General features: G+C 36.9%; 1 protein-coding gene across 11 annotated transcripts in view; it reads right to left on the bottom strand.

Annotated features, from left to right (window-relative positions):
- Positions 1–13,140: 13,140 nt before the first annotated feature.
- The window catches only part of LOC106959571 (sorting nexin-19-like), a 103,794-nt gene continuing 98,762 nt past the window's right edge, over positions 13,141–18,172 (bottom strand). For 7 of the 11 annotated variants that reach the window (XM_015052230.1, XM_015052235.1, XM_015052229.1 and 4 more), the window contains 10 exons: positions 17,858–17,996; positions 17,672–17,772; positions 17,488–17,607; positions 17,276–17,394; positions 17,092–17,179; positions 16,847–16,997; positions 15,699–15,822; positions 15,117–15,301; positions 14,939–15,026; positions 13,141–14,790 (listed from right to left, as the gene is read on the bottom strand). In XM_015052230.1, the coding sequence (XP_014907716.1) occupies positions 14,661–14,790; positions 14,939–15,026; positions 15,117–15,301; positions 15,699–15,822; positions 16,847–16,997; positions 17,092–17,179; positions 17,276–17,394; positions 17,488–17,607; positions 17,672–17,772; positions 17,858–17,996 (1,245 nt within the window). In that variant the 3' untranslated portion in view covers positions 13,141–14,660. The remainder of the gene's footprint in view (positions 14,791–14,938; positions 15,027–15,116; positions 15,302–15,698; positions 15,823–16,846; positions 16,998–17,091; positions 17,180–17,275; positions 17,395–17,487; positions 17,608–17,671; positions 17,773–17,857; positions 17,997–18,172) is intronic. The other 4 variants (XM_015052233.1, XM_015052231.1, XM_015052228.1 and 1 more) reach the window with 2 other exon arrangements.

Below are 18,172 nucleotides of genomic sequence, written 5' to 3'. Positions count from 1 at the left end.
GAAACACTGACTTAATCATTCAAGGCGCCATGACGGACGTCGGAAGTGAGGGGCGGGAGTACTGAATAAAGCGACAGAAATTGTTTCCCCTATTTACTTTTGCCAGTTTATTCCTGGCTTTTACTTGTTTGAGTCGAGCTAATTTGTCTGCTAACGTAACACACCTAGTTGGAGCTCATAGACGACGGTGTTCACAGAAGCTTGAAACAGCTAGCTTAGAAACCGACCCATACTTCCTCCCTCCTGACGTGTTGATCAAATTACAAACTTCGCTTGAATTCACGTCACATGATTTATATCACTATGTCATAAACAGCGTTTCCCCTTATAAAGGAGCAGCATTAAAAACGTACAAATGACGAGATGCTAACCAGTCTTTTCCATACATGCTAGGCTACATGACGTTGCGGCATTGTCTCCATAGTTACGGTTAGACGCGTACCGTCTCCATAATGCGATAGTTGATATCTTTCTAATCATACTTACATATAAAGTATATGAACGTTAGTTTTCTTACCTTGTAAAAAGTGTTCGCTGCAAATCCGCGGTTACACCGAGACATTGTTGACATCATTGTGATTGACAGCTGCCATCCATCACCGCCGTATTTTTCCTCATTAAAAGTTATACAATAAAATTACATTTTGGTTTTTATCCTTGTCTATTTGTGCAGCCGACCGCGCAGCATCCTTTCACCATTTATACAGTGAAATCAACTAAATAGAGGCGATATTAGGTTACAGACGTCTGTTTTTTGACAGGCTTTTGAAGGAGCGCATTAGTTGGTATGACCTCCATCATGGCGGAGTGGGCGGAGTTCTGATGACCGTGACGTCGCGTGCAAAGGGTCAATCGTTGTGAACTAGAAGATAACTGATAAATGTTTTTTTTATTTTTTTGTTTTACAAATGGAAATATATGCCATGTAGTCCCACAATAAGTTATAGCTGATAGTCTGTGGAGGAGTTGTGGAGCATTCTTTGCAAATTACCTCAAACTCTGTCAGTCTGAATGGAGAGTTATCTGCAAGCAGCAGTTATAAAGTTATATCTTGTATCTTGTTGGCAGCAAAACCTAAAAGCATGTTTTATTGTTACGTTGAAATGTGACCAAATGTGGAAAAGTTCAAGATGCATGAGTACTTTTAGTACTTATATATATATATATATATATATATATATATATATATATATATATATATATATATATATATATATATAAAAAAAACTTTTCCAGTCATTATGATCGCTGAAAGTGCCTTTGTTACAGAGCTCACACAGGCTCAGACATTTATACACCAATAAGCAGATCAGTAGGCAATTCAGGGTTTAAGTGCCTTGCCCTGGGGCAAATGTGTCAGGAGGAAGCTCGAATTGAACCTCCGACCTTCCAATTATAAAACAGATACTTTACCCATGTAAGATTTGACAAATACTGGGCAGCCTCAGACCTGTTGACATCACAAATTTAGCCCAGACCTGAGTTTGTACATGGAGTGCACTATGAGTGTTGATGTATTTGTCAGATAAATATTTCTGCTTGCATAAAAGTCGAGGAGTGTCTGCCCACATATACTTGTTGACCCCGCTATTCAGTTAATATGACCCATGGTTTATTTTTATGGCCCAAGGTCCAAATCCTCCACAGCTTCCAAACACCTGTACACTAAATCACCAGCGCAACCCTGGAAGTGTCACTTAACCTGAAATGCAAAATGCTGCCTGAGGCGGAAGTCTGAACGAAGAGAAGCAGGAGTCGACTTATCCCTTACACAAATACACAAATAGGTCAATCTGGGGGATCCGCAGAGGTGCTTTTCAGATGATTTGAACTCTATGACAACATTTATTTAGAAAGACATTAGTGATAAATGTTTTTGTGCTGCATTTCAATTTGTTGAGGAAGAAGAAATTCCTCAGGAAAGCGAAATCAGTTAGTGATGTGGATGTTTTCACTCTGGTATTTAGTGATGATCTGTTTCCTGCTTCCCTTGTGTTTGGACAGAGTCTTTGGTTATAGATTTTTTGGAACATAACTATTAGTTCTTTTACCCTGATTTACCTTGTTTTCTTACTAACCTTTCAGCTCATCTCAGTTGTCTTATGCCACTTCATCCCTCACAGTTCACATTCATTTTCAGTTAGTAAGACTCCATGGTCATTGTTCCAAAAGTCTCTTACCTTTACGTTTATTCTTCTGGCTCTCTACTATTAAAATATCCTTCTCTCCTGTTCTTTTTTCACTACGAATCAGTTCATGTAACATCAAATCAGAACAAATATTGTCTCAAAAAGTTAATTTAGTCCATACATGCAGACAGATTCAAAGTCAACTCATTTATTTGATCCTAGCCATCAAAACATGCAGTCAGATTCAGTCTATAATTCAAATTGGTGAAAAGTTTTCTGTTTAAGGAAAACTAGTCGATTGTTCAACTCACTGACTTGCAGCATTCCCTCTGCAAGCCAGTGGAACTGGGAAGTCTAAGCTTGTAAAAAGTTTCGAAAAATAAATTCTATATTAGCAAACTAACATTTATTCTTAATTTTAGCTATTTTTCGTGCCATCTTAAAAAAAGAAAAGGTAGCTATGATGGTACGAAAAAACAGCTCAAGATTTCAAAAGTGAGTGTTTGGCTGCTGTCGTCTGAGTGAACAAGACAGCATGTTTCTGGTTTTATAACTTTCACATGTTGAAAAATCAAACACAGATATGGAACTGATTCAAACCTTGTCGAGAGGTCCACAGCAGCTTTCCCACATAAACAGCATACATGCGTACATACGTATACATATATATATATATATATATATATATATATATATATATATATATATATATATATATATATATATATATATAAAATCCAATCAGGTTGCTGTCAAATTGTCAGGGACACCTAAAAAATGAAGAGCAGCTGACATGTGTTTGATAACTTGAGAGGTAACAAAGCTCCATGCCGCTCTTGTTTTCATTTGCATTGCCTCATGGCTTTCAATTGAAACTGCACTGAGATGTGGCAGAGAGCAAGTTTCCAAGAACAAGACATGTTCCAGGAAGTCCCTGTTTGTGCAGCCAAGAGTTAATGGAAACCCTTCGACTCAACGGGAGATTCAGTGGAGGAGGTGATACAAGTCTTCTCTTCATCATCGTGGCCTGAGATTAATGTGATCTCATTGTAAATTCACTAAAGTTAAAAAACAACAACAGCAACAACATAATAAAAAATAGGTTACATTAATCAAATAGGAAGGCTCAAATTGACCAAGAACCATGAATCACAAATGAATTTCTGGTTTTGTAACAAGACAAATTCCCTCCAGAAATACATGGAAAGGATAACAAATAGACAGGAAATTCTCATATCAACTAAAATATTAAAAGAACTTGAATGTGTGAAGCTTTAAAATGTTCTTTGATATATGTTCTTTTAATTATGTATCTATTTTTTGCATGAAAAACAGGCTTACATTTAATAACACTACTACTACTTCTACTACTACTAATAATAATAATAAAAATTTGCGAGTTGTGTTTGCTTCCAACAAGCACAACTTGTAAATTAGAGGGACCCTAGATATTTATGCTGCATTATTCAGAGTTCTTTCTTGCACTATTGACACACTGTTCTTATCTTATGTAAGCATACTAAATTTATTTGACTACTTGGTGACACTCTTAGGTTATTTATGGAGCACTCAACTTTCTTTCCCAAATAGTAAGGTGAATACAGAATATGGAGACAGCGATGATAAGGAAATATGTGCTTCTCTGACACAACTACTATTGTCATGCTACAGGACTTATCGTTCACAAAATGTGTTTTGTTTTGTAACCTGCATTACTATGTAGATTTACAAACTTGGAAAGATGCGTAATGCTGTCTGTGCTGTCAATGAGGGATACGCAGGGATGTAAGAAGGGTTTACTCCTTAAAAATTTATTCATTTTGCTTTCCTTAATATTAGACATGGCCTGAGTTGATATTAAAAGCAATTTTCAAAAGATTATTCAATTTATTAACTAACCCTATGGGAAAGAGTTAAATCTGAGTGAGTCATTTTTTTTGCAGACCAATTTATCAGCCTGTGATTTTAAAGCACTGCGATACTTTGTGTTTTGTCAGTGTGACTCGTATAGGTCCATACAGAAGATAAGATAGCAGGAATGCTATGTCAGCACTGCCTTTAATGTGGTTATTCTCGGTTTGTCAGCTCAGCTCTTTATGTTTCTGTGCAAGCTACAACTTTTCTTTCTGCATGTTGTTGCCACATTTAAGCTTCAAAGGTTTTTTATGTGTCCTCCAAAGTCACTCTAAAAGGTTCAATAAGACAGTTTTCTTTAACTGAAAAATAACTGATGTGAGTCAGAGTACTGATAATCCATTTATGGGATTAATCTGCTAAATCAAGGAGCAAAAACACTTTTAGAGGCTTAAATAAAAAAGTACACATTTCCACGTTTCAGTGTGAATTCCCTTAGGTTTAATAGTTTTGCCGTTGCTAGGATTTCATAACTTTCATCTTAACAACAGCAGTTACAGTGTTAATTTGACTGCTGCCATTTTCCAGATGTTCCACAGTCACCATTAATTTACCCACTTCACAAACAGATGCCTGTGGAGCTGAACTATTAAAGGGAGGGTGTGCAGACTCAACATCTCTTTCATCATACGAGAGATCATCTTCGCCGTACGGCCTCCTTTTCAACATCATGTTAAAGCTTTTAATAAACATCAATTAAATGTACTGAAAATGTTTTAGCTGCCTTCACTGCCACGACATTACCTCAACGTATGGATTACATCAAACAGGCATCTGCAAAATGATGTTGATTCTTAGTCATTACAACAAAGACCAAGGAATGGGTAGAACAATTTTACTGCAGGAAGCTTATAAAATGCAAAACTTTTATTCACATCATTGCGTTTGCTCAATTCTGCCACTCCGACCCATTCTATTTGGAAAGATTTTTTTGTTCTTGGCAGTGTTTACCACACAAATATGTCTTTTTAGTTTGCTGCGAACAAACTGTAGACAGGTTAATATCATGGGTTCCTCCTCTTACTTTCAATTCTTCTTCATCTTTACAGATGATACCATACAGACCATTTTCTACAGAAATTCCTGTATAAACATCAGTGGTATCTTACCGTGACATGTTGTCATGTTCTATGTAAGCATTTGACAAACACAAACTTTAATATGTTTTTTTTTATTATTTAACAGGCCAAAACTGTTTTTTTTACATAACTGTGATGTGGAAAGAAAATGACAAATAGGCTTCACATGAAAAAAGATTGTAAAAGATTTGGAGAGTGTAATTGCTTTCTATTCTTCTTTGAATGCTTTGATCAAAAATCTTTTTATAGAAGCTGCATGTTTTTAAGATAAATCTGCTGGAACATGAACATGTACTCAGCCTGAAGTCCTCTGCGGCGTCCAATAGGTCACAGATTGTCTTGTATTATTATTATTAATATTTAATTTATAATTTATCATATTAAATTTATTATTATTATTATTATTATTATTATTATTTCAACTTCTCATAAACTCTAAATAGCTTACTCGTCCTTCCTCATGAAAAGCATCCCCACGTCATGATGCTGCTACTGTAATTTTTCTCAGGGTATTCAGAATGATATGCAGTGTTGGTTTGCTGCCACACATATTATGTTTTACACTTTGGACAGAAAGTTGTTACCACATCGGAGTAAGCATCAGTTTTTGCTGCTCCTGTCGGTCTAATTTGAGGAGTGTACAACTAATAGCTGACCTTTAGACATATTGGACTGGTGCTTCACCTCCAGAGTTAAACGAAACATTAATCAGGAGTTTTGAAGTGAAAGGAGGCTTAACACAAATTCACACCCCACTTTCTGATTTATATTTGTTTAAAAAAAAAAAAAAAAGGAAACTAAGTTTCATTTTTGTTCTGCTTTCATTCTGAATGCATTTGGAAAATACTGTTAATATTCTGTTTGTCTCTCTGAAATGCATACACTCTTTACAGTGCGTGGAAGTTCAAACCTTTATGACATGCTCTAAAATAAGACTCTCACCAAACGTTTGCACATTCAACAAAATAAAGATCTTAAATTATCCACTTTTGTTTCACTGGATCACCCTCCAAGGATTTAGTTTAAAGCAGGAAGTGCTCTTAAAAATGTTGTAATGCATCATGTGAAGCTTGGAGCTGTTCCCAACAAGAACAACTTCCTGAAAAGACAAGATCGTGAGCACAAGTTTGGATTTTGCCTGCAGGGTTTCACTAAAGCCGGTAATTTGGATGACAGGTGGCCCTCAAATGCCTTCTTTGAGGTTTAGCTTGTAAATCTTTTTGACGTGAAGAAAGTGCACACAGAGGGTGGGCAAACCTCTTTACGAGCAGAACATGTTGCATATAATGTCACATTTGCAGAGGCGCCTCTCTTCCCTAGTGTCGTTTCACAGGTGGATGAGAGACTTCAGACAGTAATGTTTCAAATCATTGCCCTCAGACAGCTGGTGTTGTGTTGCGCCACAAAATCAAGAACAGGCTAAGTGAACAAAATGTTCAGTCCTGAATAGCTGTGCTTTCCTATAGAGAAGAAAGATCAAAATGTTCTCACCTCGTACAATAGTGCCTGACAAAAAAAAAAAACATATTACACTGACTTTAAATATTCCATATTTACATCTCATACTAGCCCATTTTTTCCCCCTGCTTTGTTATTTTATTGCTGACACTATGGAGAAAACTGTGGACTTATCTTCACTATTACACTGCTTGTGTCTCTGTTTCAGCACACGACAAACTTCGCAAGAAATACGGTCCTATTATAGTCAATGAGAGAGTTTACACTGCCTCAACATGTCATCAGTAAAAATTAGATCCAACCCCAATTTTACATGAAGCCAAAGTGCAGAGCTTACCTGGTCTGTATCACAGACCGCACCGCTCCAACAGGAAGTGCACCAACACAACATCCAGCATTATTTCCAAAATAATTTGACACGACAGACTACGTTTGGTGAAAAAGTATTAGCTATATTAATTAATAGAGCATCAGAGCAGAGATGCGTGTAGTGTAAATCTGGGTTTTGCCTCAAAATTGGAAGAAGCCCACCTTACAGCAGGTGTAAAACTCAAATCCGTCCCTCCATAAGTTTTCACGTGGCCCTCTAGAGACGCGTAAACTGAACCTTTAAGATAGCAGTTGTGAACTTAAACCAAAGCTATTTTTATCTGTATACTGCCAAATTACAATGTGAAATATAGTATCATATAAATTAGATAATATTATTTAATTGTAAGACTTACTTATCAAATGGAGAGACAGTTGTGTATTACAATTTTAACAGTTTGTTAATGGGTTTTAGAAACAACAGGGCCTTTGAGGACATTCATGATGTGGATATGAAAATGAGTCTGACAGCTCTGCCTTACAGGTCCCTCCGTCTTGCTCTCTGCGTCCGTCCACATCTCCTCCGCCACAGCGGAGTCAGCTGACAACTCAAGAAATTGACAGTTGTCCTGTAAGGTCACATAGTTTCTCCTTCATTAGCATAGCTGCAGCATACTAGCTATCTTCAGCTTGAATGATGGTACGCGCTGAATGGGAGAAAGGGTGTGAGCAGTGTGTACACTAGCAAGATTGGCACCACTAAGACCTTCCCTCTGGCTCCGATTGGTTGTTTCTGACCTGAGCAATGTGTTTCTGCAAAAAGAAGCCAGAAGAGCTTGATTGTTTCACAACTATCTGTTTCATATTCTGCCATGAAGAACCAGTGACATTTTTAACAAATATGCCCCCCAAAAAGAAAACATTTTTATAAGGTACCTACTGTATCTTTAAGGGACACATCCACAGTTTCTAACATCTGCCTATAATGTTTAGCCACAATAATTGTCCAGTCTGTGATGTCCCTGGAGTAAGATCCATGTCTCCTGTTAGTGTTTGTCCAAAACTTGACCTAAGTTGAACCTAAACAAAGAGCCATTACCTGTTAACAATCTCAGTGATGTTTGTCCGGTTTCCTAATGTGAGGGAACACATTTTTGTGTCGTTAGCTTATGTCAGACATCTGGACAGCTTTGTGGAAGCCAGTAGTTAGTGATGTTTTCTTTTTGCTCCATCTAAAGAAACTCTGAGTTTATAGCTCACATTTGTAATAAGTAACAGAAACCTTGTAAATTGGACTGCAGGGTTATGTGTGGTTGGTAAACATATGCCAACTCATACTTTACTTTGACTTCAGAGGGAAACATATTTCCACGGGCTATTAAAGTTTGTATATTTTGTATATTTTTTAAATCTTGAGATATTTTTAAAGGCAAATTCAAACCGGGGTTCCTAGAAAGGTTTGAATTTGCAGAATTTCACCATCAATTATATGCATTTTGAATACAATATGTGTACCCAGTTGAAGTACCAAGTAAATATTTACAGATAAATCTTGAGCAAGAGCTAACACAGACAACCAGAAGGGAGAAATGCTGATTATTAGACTCAGAGCCAAATTGTAGGGATTAGAACGACAACTCTTTCTTCTATAAAGTCACCCACTTCAGCCTAGCAAAAAATAAAAAAAATAAAAAATTATAAAAAGGTTTAGAAAATTTTATTTTCCTCCTTGTTTATGTCCAACTAATTCTTTTCAGTTGTGGTTTGTTGTTTTTTTTTTTTTTGTGGTGAGACTCGCTGAAGTTATTACTGTCACCTTCAGCTGGCTTCCCAGCACACATAAAAAGACCATCTGTTTTTTTTTTTTTAACGATGAGGCATTATGAGGACAGCACTTAAATACATTAACCGCCATAGATGTCTCTTCTTAATTATCCTATCACAGATTGCTGTATCCTAAATCCACTGAGGAGCAGCGGCTGGTCTTTATAACCATCACCGCTCCAAACAAACTCAGTAAGTGTTTACATCCATGTATCTTTGCAACTTTACTGTTTTTTTGTGGTAACTAATTGTAAATATTTTTAAAGAACTATTTTGTATCTATGTTGAAATTTTACCCTTGCCATACAGTATTTTAATTCTTTTTTTTTTGTTTGTTTGTTTATATGGATATATATTATGCATTCTGTCTTTGTGTGAGCCTATTTGCTGTGCTTGCCTGTCACTGTCCTGCTGTTATACAGGAAATTCTCCATTGTGGGAAAATAAATGACATTTCTATTCTATTCTATCTCAGGACCAAGTTCAATGTTTTCCTAAATTTATTGCTTTTGGTCAACAAAATCACCCCAGTGGCCGTAGAGGTGAACACTTTATAAATTAGTTTGTTAAATAGTTTCTGATATGAAAATGTTGGGGTAACTGTAGCCTATATAAATAATAAAAGCTGGAGGAAATGTTTCGGTGATACTGATTATCGATAATGAAGTATTAAGTTTAGCACTATCTCACATGTGACCCATGAGATGGGATCCTCAAATATGTGACAATTTATATAATTGATTTAGTGAAAACATTTATGTGCATTTGGGAAATAAAAAATAGCTGGACCTTGTCATAATGTGTTAAATATTTTGCTGTTCTTGTGTGAAAATATAATCAAGTGAAAGTTTATGTTTCTTTTTTCAGTTCTGTTCTGCTACCAGATACAGCCATCAGATCGGTTAAGCATATCTAGCATCCTAATACACGACTATTTCCTTAACAAAAAGGTAAAAATCACAAACAGTTGCATCATTTCTGCAAAAAGTCTCAAACAGTGAAAGGAATGAGATTCCTAAGCTGGTTTTACACCAGAGGGTGTTTTAGACATTTGAACATTTTCTGTTATGGATTTTAGAATATGTCTAACCAGAATTAAGGAATCTTCCACCACTTTCCTGCTGCTGATCTTTTGAAGATTTTACAAGGACTGTGTGTACTCATGAAACCTTGAGAAAATTAGGAGAGCATATTAGGACTATAAAAGCAGTGATTAAGACAATTTGGAAAGTACAAGCATCTGCTCTGTAGCCTGTTGTGCTAGTGAATTAGATGATGTGCTTCGGCCTAGAGGTGCTGCTCAGTACTCTTGATTGTTTAAATAATTGATTGATTCTTATATTGCATTCTAGCTTTAATGATTCTGAAACATATAGCTTTGACTTGACCAGACTTTAGCAGGCGTTTGCAGGAACAAAGTCTGTTTTGATTTTCTCCCTCCTTCATATGATTTTAAATATTACTAACATGGTATTTTATACAATTGTATACATTAATAAAAGTTAAAATGATGTATCACAGTGAGGTGGATTATTTTTGTTGCATTTTTGGGTACATAGTTATAATTTGAGTAGAGATGCACGATATATCAGCACCAGCATCGGTATTGGCTGATATTAGTCATTTTTAACATATCCATATCAGCCCAATAAAAAACTGGGCCAATATGAACAATCAATATTTATTTTTTATCCGTTTCTACCTGTTTTTCTCGCAAACTTGTCAAAACGGTAGTGAAATATATATAATATTGGTAAATATCGGTTATCAGCCATAACAGCGATAGTAATATCGCATATTGATATCAGCCCAATTTTTTCGTACTCCTGCATTCCTAAATTTGAGTATTCATTTTTAATCATTTGGTTATTTTAAACCAGTGCCACAGGCTCAAACTTAACCTGCTGTGATCTATCTGTCCATTATTGATTGTCTTGGTGTTGCAGGGTCGAGGGGGGACAGAGTCTTCATCTGAACAAACAATGATGTCACTAACACAAACCTAAAGTTTTACTCCACATGTTCAAAGCTTTGACTTTGAAGCCTGTGGTTTGCCATTTTATTTCCCTGGCCTTTTAAATAAATATTCAAATTCATTTGCCCAAAAGTCATAAAAAGAAACATTTAGCAAACCTCATTGAATAGTTGTGATCTGGATTTAATCAAACTTTTCTTCGTTTTGCATAACTAAATGTAATCTCATTTAGAAAGTCTATTCCAGGGTCTCTGGCTCCACAAAGTTCCAGTTCTTTCAAAAATCTGGAGGGGATTTCTGACAGCTCATTTAAGTTGGAGACACAGATCAGTGCAATTTTTAAACCAGTTTTGCCAAAGTGAAACTTAATCTGCTCCTCAAGGACCTGGAAGAAATAGTCCAATAATTTATCCAATTTACACTAGACTTTTGCAGTACACTGTTTGTTCATCTAGAAGAGTTTTCTTTGTCCTTTTCGCGTTTTTTGGAATGCAATTGCTCCTTTTTAAATTGGTTTGAAAAAGGGCATAAACTTTGATGCTATACCTTGTTTACTGGCTCCCCAACTGTTTTTTTAAGGTTTTATTGGCTGTAGGAGCCTTTATTTGAGAGTGATTGGACAGGAAAGTGGATAATGATAGAGGGGGAGACACGCAGCAAAGGTCATCAGGCCAGGACTCGAACCTAAACAGCCACGTCGAGGACTGAGGCCTCCATATGGGGTTATGCTTTACCCTTCGCCACCACAGCACATCGAACTCCCTGTTTTTAAGTTTAAGTTCTTGCTGAAACACTGAAAAATAAAACATACGATTGACCAAACTTTCACAGCAGCTTCTCTGATTCTGTGGTTTTGCTTTTCTAATTCACATTGCTTAGACTGGAGAAAGGTTTTAATCCCTGCTGTAGAGTTATATTCTCTCAGCAGCTTTTCTTCAAGGAGATTAATGCCTCATAAGATCATATATGTTACATTTTGATCAAATAGCCAATCAACTAAAAACTGTAGTCAGATTAGTCATGCTCTTATATATTATATATATATATATATATATATATATATATATTTTTTTTTTTTTTTTTATATTGTCTCAAACCAAACATCTCAGTTTTCCATGTTTTCCTATTCAGGAAGGTGATAAAGAAGTCATTTTGTTTCAAACGTAATTTAGAAATGTTGACTATAAACTGGTTGTGCTTTGTTGAAAGGATAACTCACATTTGCAATAAGTGGGCTACATACTAACTTGGTTTTATCCATCGCTAAAAAACAAATTTCTCTTGTTTTTTAAAGAGAAATTTGCACACTAGTTTGACTCCTCACTCATTGTTTCATTTGCATTCATGACTCTGCATTTATGAACTTAGTAAAAGACCAATAATCTGAATTATGTAATAAAAACATGCTAAAGTTTTTAGAATAATCGCATGCGTTAACGTGAAAGTTTTGATTTTCTTCTACGTTTTGTGATTTCACACTTCTTGAACAGACTTCACTTTAATATCAACCAAACTTTTGTTACTTTTAAATTCACCAGCCACTTTATTAGAGCCGCTTGTCCAATGATAGCATTATAGTAGAAAACACATAAGACACCATAAATACCAGTCACATGGTACAGAGTCAATCCATTTGGGCAGACGGGCTGAATGTAATCTGAAGTTCAAGTAGACGGCCAGAATATGGAAAAAGGGGATTTTCCTGAATTTGAACAGGGCATGTTAATGTCATATGAGCTGATCTACTGCAGGTTTTCCACACATAACCATCTCATGTTCACACAAAATAGTCAGACGACAAAAAGGCAGCACCAGGTCCAAAAAACACTTATTACAACCAGTTGTATGCAGAACGCCTTTCCCTAAATGCACAAAATATTTAACGTTTTGCAGCAGAAAACCTCACTTTCATAAAAGAAACAGGCTCACAATTAAAAACAGATTGAAAAAGACATTATATGTGTGAAAAGGCTTTTCTAGTCCAATGAATCCGTAACATTCAGATGGCACAGTAAGATTTTGGCATAAATGAGATGAAAGCATGAATCTGGCCCAACTCGTATCAATGCATTGCACAATATGTGTAATTTTTTTTTCCATTGTTGCAACTCACTTTGTGTCAGTCAGTTGCAAAATATTAGCAGCATGCAGTGTGACAGTAATGACCACACAAATTGATGCAACAGTGACTGAAAGGGAAAACGCATTAATTTAAACCATATTTATTGTGTTATGTGTTGAGCTTAAGTTGTTAGGCTTTAAAACAACATTTTGTGCCCTATCAGATGAAGTTAGACTAACACATGGAAGCAGTTCACAAATGCTGGGGATTTTGGCCTCCTTTCTTAATCTACCACTAGAATCGAACGTAAAAGAAATATTTGCACTGCTGTTTCATAAATCATTCAATTAAAGTGTTAATCTGATCACCATCAAAGAAATTGGTTGTGAAGAAGAGGGGTTTTTTGGGGGCTGCGGAGTAGGGGGGGAACCAAAAGATCTTAGACATTTTGACTGGACACATTTTACTGATTAAAATTTAATCAGAGATTTTACATGAATCATTAATTGTGAACACGTCTAAGAGTTCAATTTAAGATCTAAATAATGTATTCATACAAAGACATTCTGGGGAAAAGCTGACTTGACTTTAGGGTAAAGCTTCAACTTAAAATGTTTCTTTGAGAACCTTGATCAAATTTTAAACAATGTGATGCAACCATGTGGATAATGGTTGTATTATAAAGCAGGATTATCTTTGAAGTAGCATGACAAATATACATAAAAACTAAATTATTCATCTGGAAAAACAACAGAAAATCTTTATGACAGCTTTGGATGTAAGAGGGAAAAAATGCATAAACCCAGAAATGATCATCCAGAGTAAAAAACAACTTTCTTTTGAATCAAAAGACAAAACAAATACTTAATTTCAATTAATGTATTCACCAGAGTTGAATGCCACGTTTGTGGTCTTTTGCCAACACCGCTAGTGTCTCAAACACTTAAATGCTGGATGTTAATACTTGGTATAAAGTCATTTATCCAGCAGCACTCAGTGTTCTCTTCACAAGGCTGGAACATACAGAAAAAAATCTTTTAACAATCCTCTTTGCACGGACTCTCTTATTCTTTCTACTTTTTAGTTCACACAGTCACATATAGTTTTTGGGTCTTGGGAATGAGAAGGCCTGGAGAAACATTGCTTTTGTCCTGTTGACCATTTATATCTTCACTAATCAATACAATGGAATGCCAACTCATCCTTAACTGTGAAAGAAAAAACAAATCTGTTGAAGTTGCAACTCACAGATAAGTTGCTTTTGTTTTTTTGTCCCTCATGCAACCCCCATTGTAATGCCACCCTGGGTAACTGCCTGTATGACCCATAAAAAACACAATGATGATCCAGAAACAGGCCCACAGCATCACACATCCTGCACCAAAGTGGGAATGAACTGCTTTTCCATACTTTGTTTCACAGTAAATTCACCTGGAGTCTTGTAAACAAAGTATTCATGCAGATGTAGTGCACATATTTGACATGCACTTAAACTTGTAGCTTTAAAAATGAAACCACAATACAAACAGAAAAAATATTCCAACTTTATGGGAAACACCATAGATAAAAACACATGAAAGAAAGAACAAGAAGCAAGAAAAAGAGCATAATTTTGTATTTATCAAACTTTTCAAGTATTCATAATGTGGCTGGTCCAACTTGCAGATTAAGCGAGCTAAATATACAAATGAGATTATTTCTCTCTTCTCAGCTACTGTCTGAAAGCATTTCATCTGTCTTTATATCACTGCATACTTACATTTTATTATCCTCTGCAGTAACACCTGCTGCACCATGACTCCATGGCGATTGTACACGATAGACTTTATGACCTTGTTATATTCATCAGACAACTATAATGTGCGCTGAGCATCAAATGGCTACATTTCTCAGTGTGTCCCAGATGTTTATCACATATGAAGACTGTTTCTCTCCGTGTCTTTAGTCAGGCTCTGCAGCAGAGATCTCTGAAAGGTCACATCGCTGGACTCAGGGATCAGAAACTCCAGCAGCAGGTCACAGATGCTGTAGATCAAATGCCTGCAGACAAGAACACAAACAATCACTGACAAATGTCAAGAGCCTCTAAGAGACGTAAATACATGAATCAGACCTCCATTAACACATTTTGTTCAATTCCTCTGGTTATTAAACGTTCAGAATCACGGTGCTTTCCGAAATGACTTACTTGTTTATCTGATAGTCCTGTAAAGACTCCAGCATGGTCTCCAAGCTCAGTCTGTACTTCTCGCTTCCCAACATATCAGCTATTAGCTCTGTCACGGCATCAAAAGAAAAACTCAGTTCACGTTGAGACACCTTTCAATTCACAACGGGTAAATTTAAACCCCGAAGCTGCTACAGACCAGGAAGCAGCTGCATTAGGCAGTTCAGACATTGATCCTTGGTTTCCTTTTTTTCAGCAGCACTTCGTTCAGGCCGGGGTTGAGCAGGCAGCGTCCCACCGGGCCACACAGCTTCTTGCAGGACCTGGAGGTAAATCACCCAGCAGGGGGCGCTGGTTAGGTGGGCAGCGCCTATGTCCAGCCATCTGGAATGGAAATGGGACAGTTTAGATTTTTATATTAAGTGTGGGCATTTTGGTCAATTTATCAGTCAAACTCTGATATAAACAAGCACAAATCTGGGATCTTGATGAATTGTTGCCAAAAATAAAAAGAAAGCCACACCCAAATATAAAGATTAAGACAGGAAAGTCCTGGTTCTTCTATGTACTGCGTATTTAGAGTCTCTGATAAACATGTTGGACACAACTAGAACAGTTTTCAAAAACAACTTTTACAGCTTCCCACATCTAGATTTGAAGATAAGGGAAACAAAAAACATGCTTGGAAAATGCATCTGTTGCCATTTATTTATATGTTTGAAGTGCTGTTTGCATTTACTGTGCAAAATCAGACGAAAAAAAACAAAACAAAAACAACTACCTTTCAATGAAGGTACCAAAGAGAAGTCTGATGGCCTTCTGGATGTTCTCTGTGCAGAGCCAGCTCCAGTGATCCTTCATCAGCAGGCACAAAATGTTCAAAGCAACATCTGCCACAGCTGTGTCTGCGGTGGACACAAATACGCACCGGATAAATCATGTCAACACAGCGACTTAAAAACGTTTGATATTAATGGTTCGGATACTACAACGCAACTAGGTCAGGTTTGGCCACGCGGCGGAGTTCTAGCGCACCCTAGTGGAGAGACTAAGTCACTGCAGGTTACTGCTGCGCTACAGTACAGATAAAGCTACAGTCTTGCAAAAGTATTCATTGTCGTTTTTCACATTTTTTTTGTCAGATTGCAAACACTTTGATTTATTTTATTGGAATGTTAGATGATGCGCAAAGTGAAAGATAATTTTATACTGGAAGGAAATAATTGCAACTGTTATTTGAATAAAATTGTGTAAAGTGTGGCATGCTGTCAGATAGAGCTCACATTATGTCATTACTCCTGGATAACTCCTGTCTTCAGAAGTAAACTAATTAATTCAGTTAAATTCAGTTTATTTATATTGCGCCAATTCACAACAAATATTCTCCTGAGGCACTTTGCAAAAATAATTTTAAAAATTATTAGTAGAGTCCATGTTCTTAAGGGTTTTATGCTCCCTTTTTTGCAAAATAGCCCAAGCTGAGTATGATTAAATGGAGAACACTTTCAACAAAAAGTCCTGCAAAAGAAGGAATTGGATTCAGGCCTGGACTGTGACTGGGTCATCCCACAACATAAATATAAACTAATTCCCTGTAGCTTTTTACGTCCCAGCAGCAGAGTAAAGTATTTTCCCACAGCTCTATTGAGCTCCATCAACCTTACCATCTACTCTGACCGGCTTCAATTACTCTCCTGTATCACGATGTGTTCACAGTGATCGAGGAAAGTTAGTTTTCCACCATTTTCTGGCTTAAAAATGCCAAAAAGTGCACTCATTTCACCAGAGAACATTCTTGTACACGTTTGCTGTGTTTTCCACGACTCTCAGCAAACTTTACACATACTTTTCATGGTTTACTTCAACAAAGGCTTATTAGAGGAGCACAGATCTGAATATTTTTGCAGGGCACTGTATCATTATCCCAACCTGTCCCATGAGTTTTCCCTGATATCTTCTTGTCTTTAGCTTTCAGCTCGTAGCTCGGCTTGACTGTTTCTGTCATGTTTGGCCCACCAATAAGTCTTTCCTGCTCTCTGACGAAGTTCTCCAAGCCACATAGTGACATGCCATTGAGCACCTGAACAGTCACAACAAATGGAGGAACATGTCAGCTCTGTCTGATTTCTGCCTGGAGCACACGTTTTACAAATGTGTTCAGTGTGTTATCTCACAGAGCTGCCTTCACTGAAGCAGTATGTCACTTTAGGATGGAGATCTGGAATATTGAGCGATGGAGAAACTTTACTTGGGAAAAGCCTCCTGAGGCCCGACATAAAGAAACAAACAGAATAACGTTTCATATATATCTTTTCAAAGGCATGACTGCACAGAGTACTGACCAAACAGGGCTGTCACCTGTACTTTCTGTAGTCCATTGTTCTTCCGTCAGTATCACCCTCAATGTCTTCGGTTGGACTGAAAAGCTCAGGATGAGGGAATGCTGTCCTCAGAGTATCTAAAGCGTTTTCCATCATCTCCGGTCGCAAGTTTAAGAAGTTAAACAGTACAAGACATAATCAAGGTTTGCCATACTCTAAATCTGACTCCTTCTGTCTGTTTTTAGCTACCTTATCAATTCTTGACTTTGTTAATGGCTTTCTCCCAAAATACGTGCAAACGTCCGAGTTCATGGCCAGGAACTCCTGCACGTCTTCACTGTTGGCCGTCTCAGGAATGCTGTTTAATTGCTGCAAAAAACATGAGCACATAAAATATACCGCCTTGCATTTAAGACCTACGTCTTCAACATACCTTCAGGAAGGTATCCAGCTGGCTTTTACGAGCTTCAACCTTCTCGCTGTCCTGGCTGCCAAAAGGAAGGTCAGGAAATATTTTCTTTGGGCCTTTGACATCTGAAAAGCATTCCATTTATAGATAAAGATGCACTCTCAATGGAATAATAAGATTTACTTGACGTGAAAGTAATTCGTCATTCACTTCGGATTAGTTTCCTGAGCTCCGGCTTCTCCTCCAAGCGTGCTTGCAGGTTGAGGAACTCGCTGTATCTGCGGTTAACAGAGTGACCCACTGCCAGTGGTGCAGCGGCTGTGCAGTCACCATCAGCCACCGTCTCAAACTGTAAAAAAACAAAAAAACATGGGTTTTAGTTTTGATTTGGTCATATAAACGTAAAACTGCATGGCTAACAAATAGACACACACACACCTGTACATAAAAGTATGTTGTAAAAACTAGCTTAGCTTTGATTAGAGTAAGAATTTGTTAAACTTTTGATCATGTCAGACAACTATA

The sequence above is a fragment of the Poecilia latipinna genome, unplaced genomic scaffold, assembly GCF_001443285.1.
Source record: "Poecilia latipinna isolate Pla-1442-1.1 unplaced genomic scaffold, P_latipinna-1.0 Scaffold1097, whole genome shotgun sequence".
In the NCBI taxonomy this organism is placed as follows: Eukaryota; Metazoa; Chordata; class Actinopteri; order Cyprinodontiformes; family Poeciliidae; genus Poecilia; species Poecilia latipinna.
This window is presented reverse-complemented; position numbering and strand designations above follow the sequence as displayed.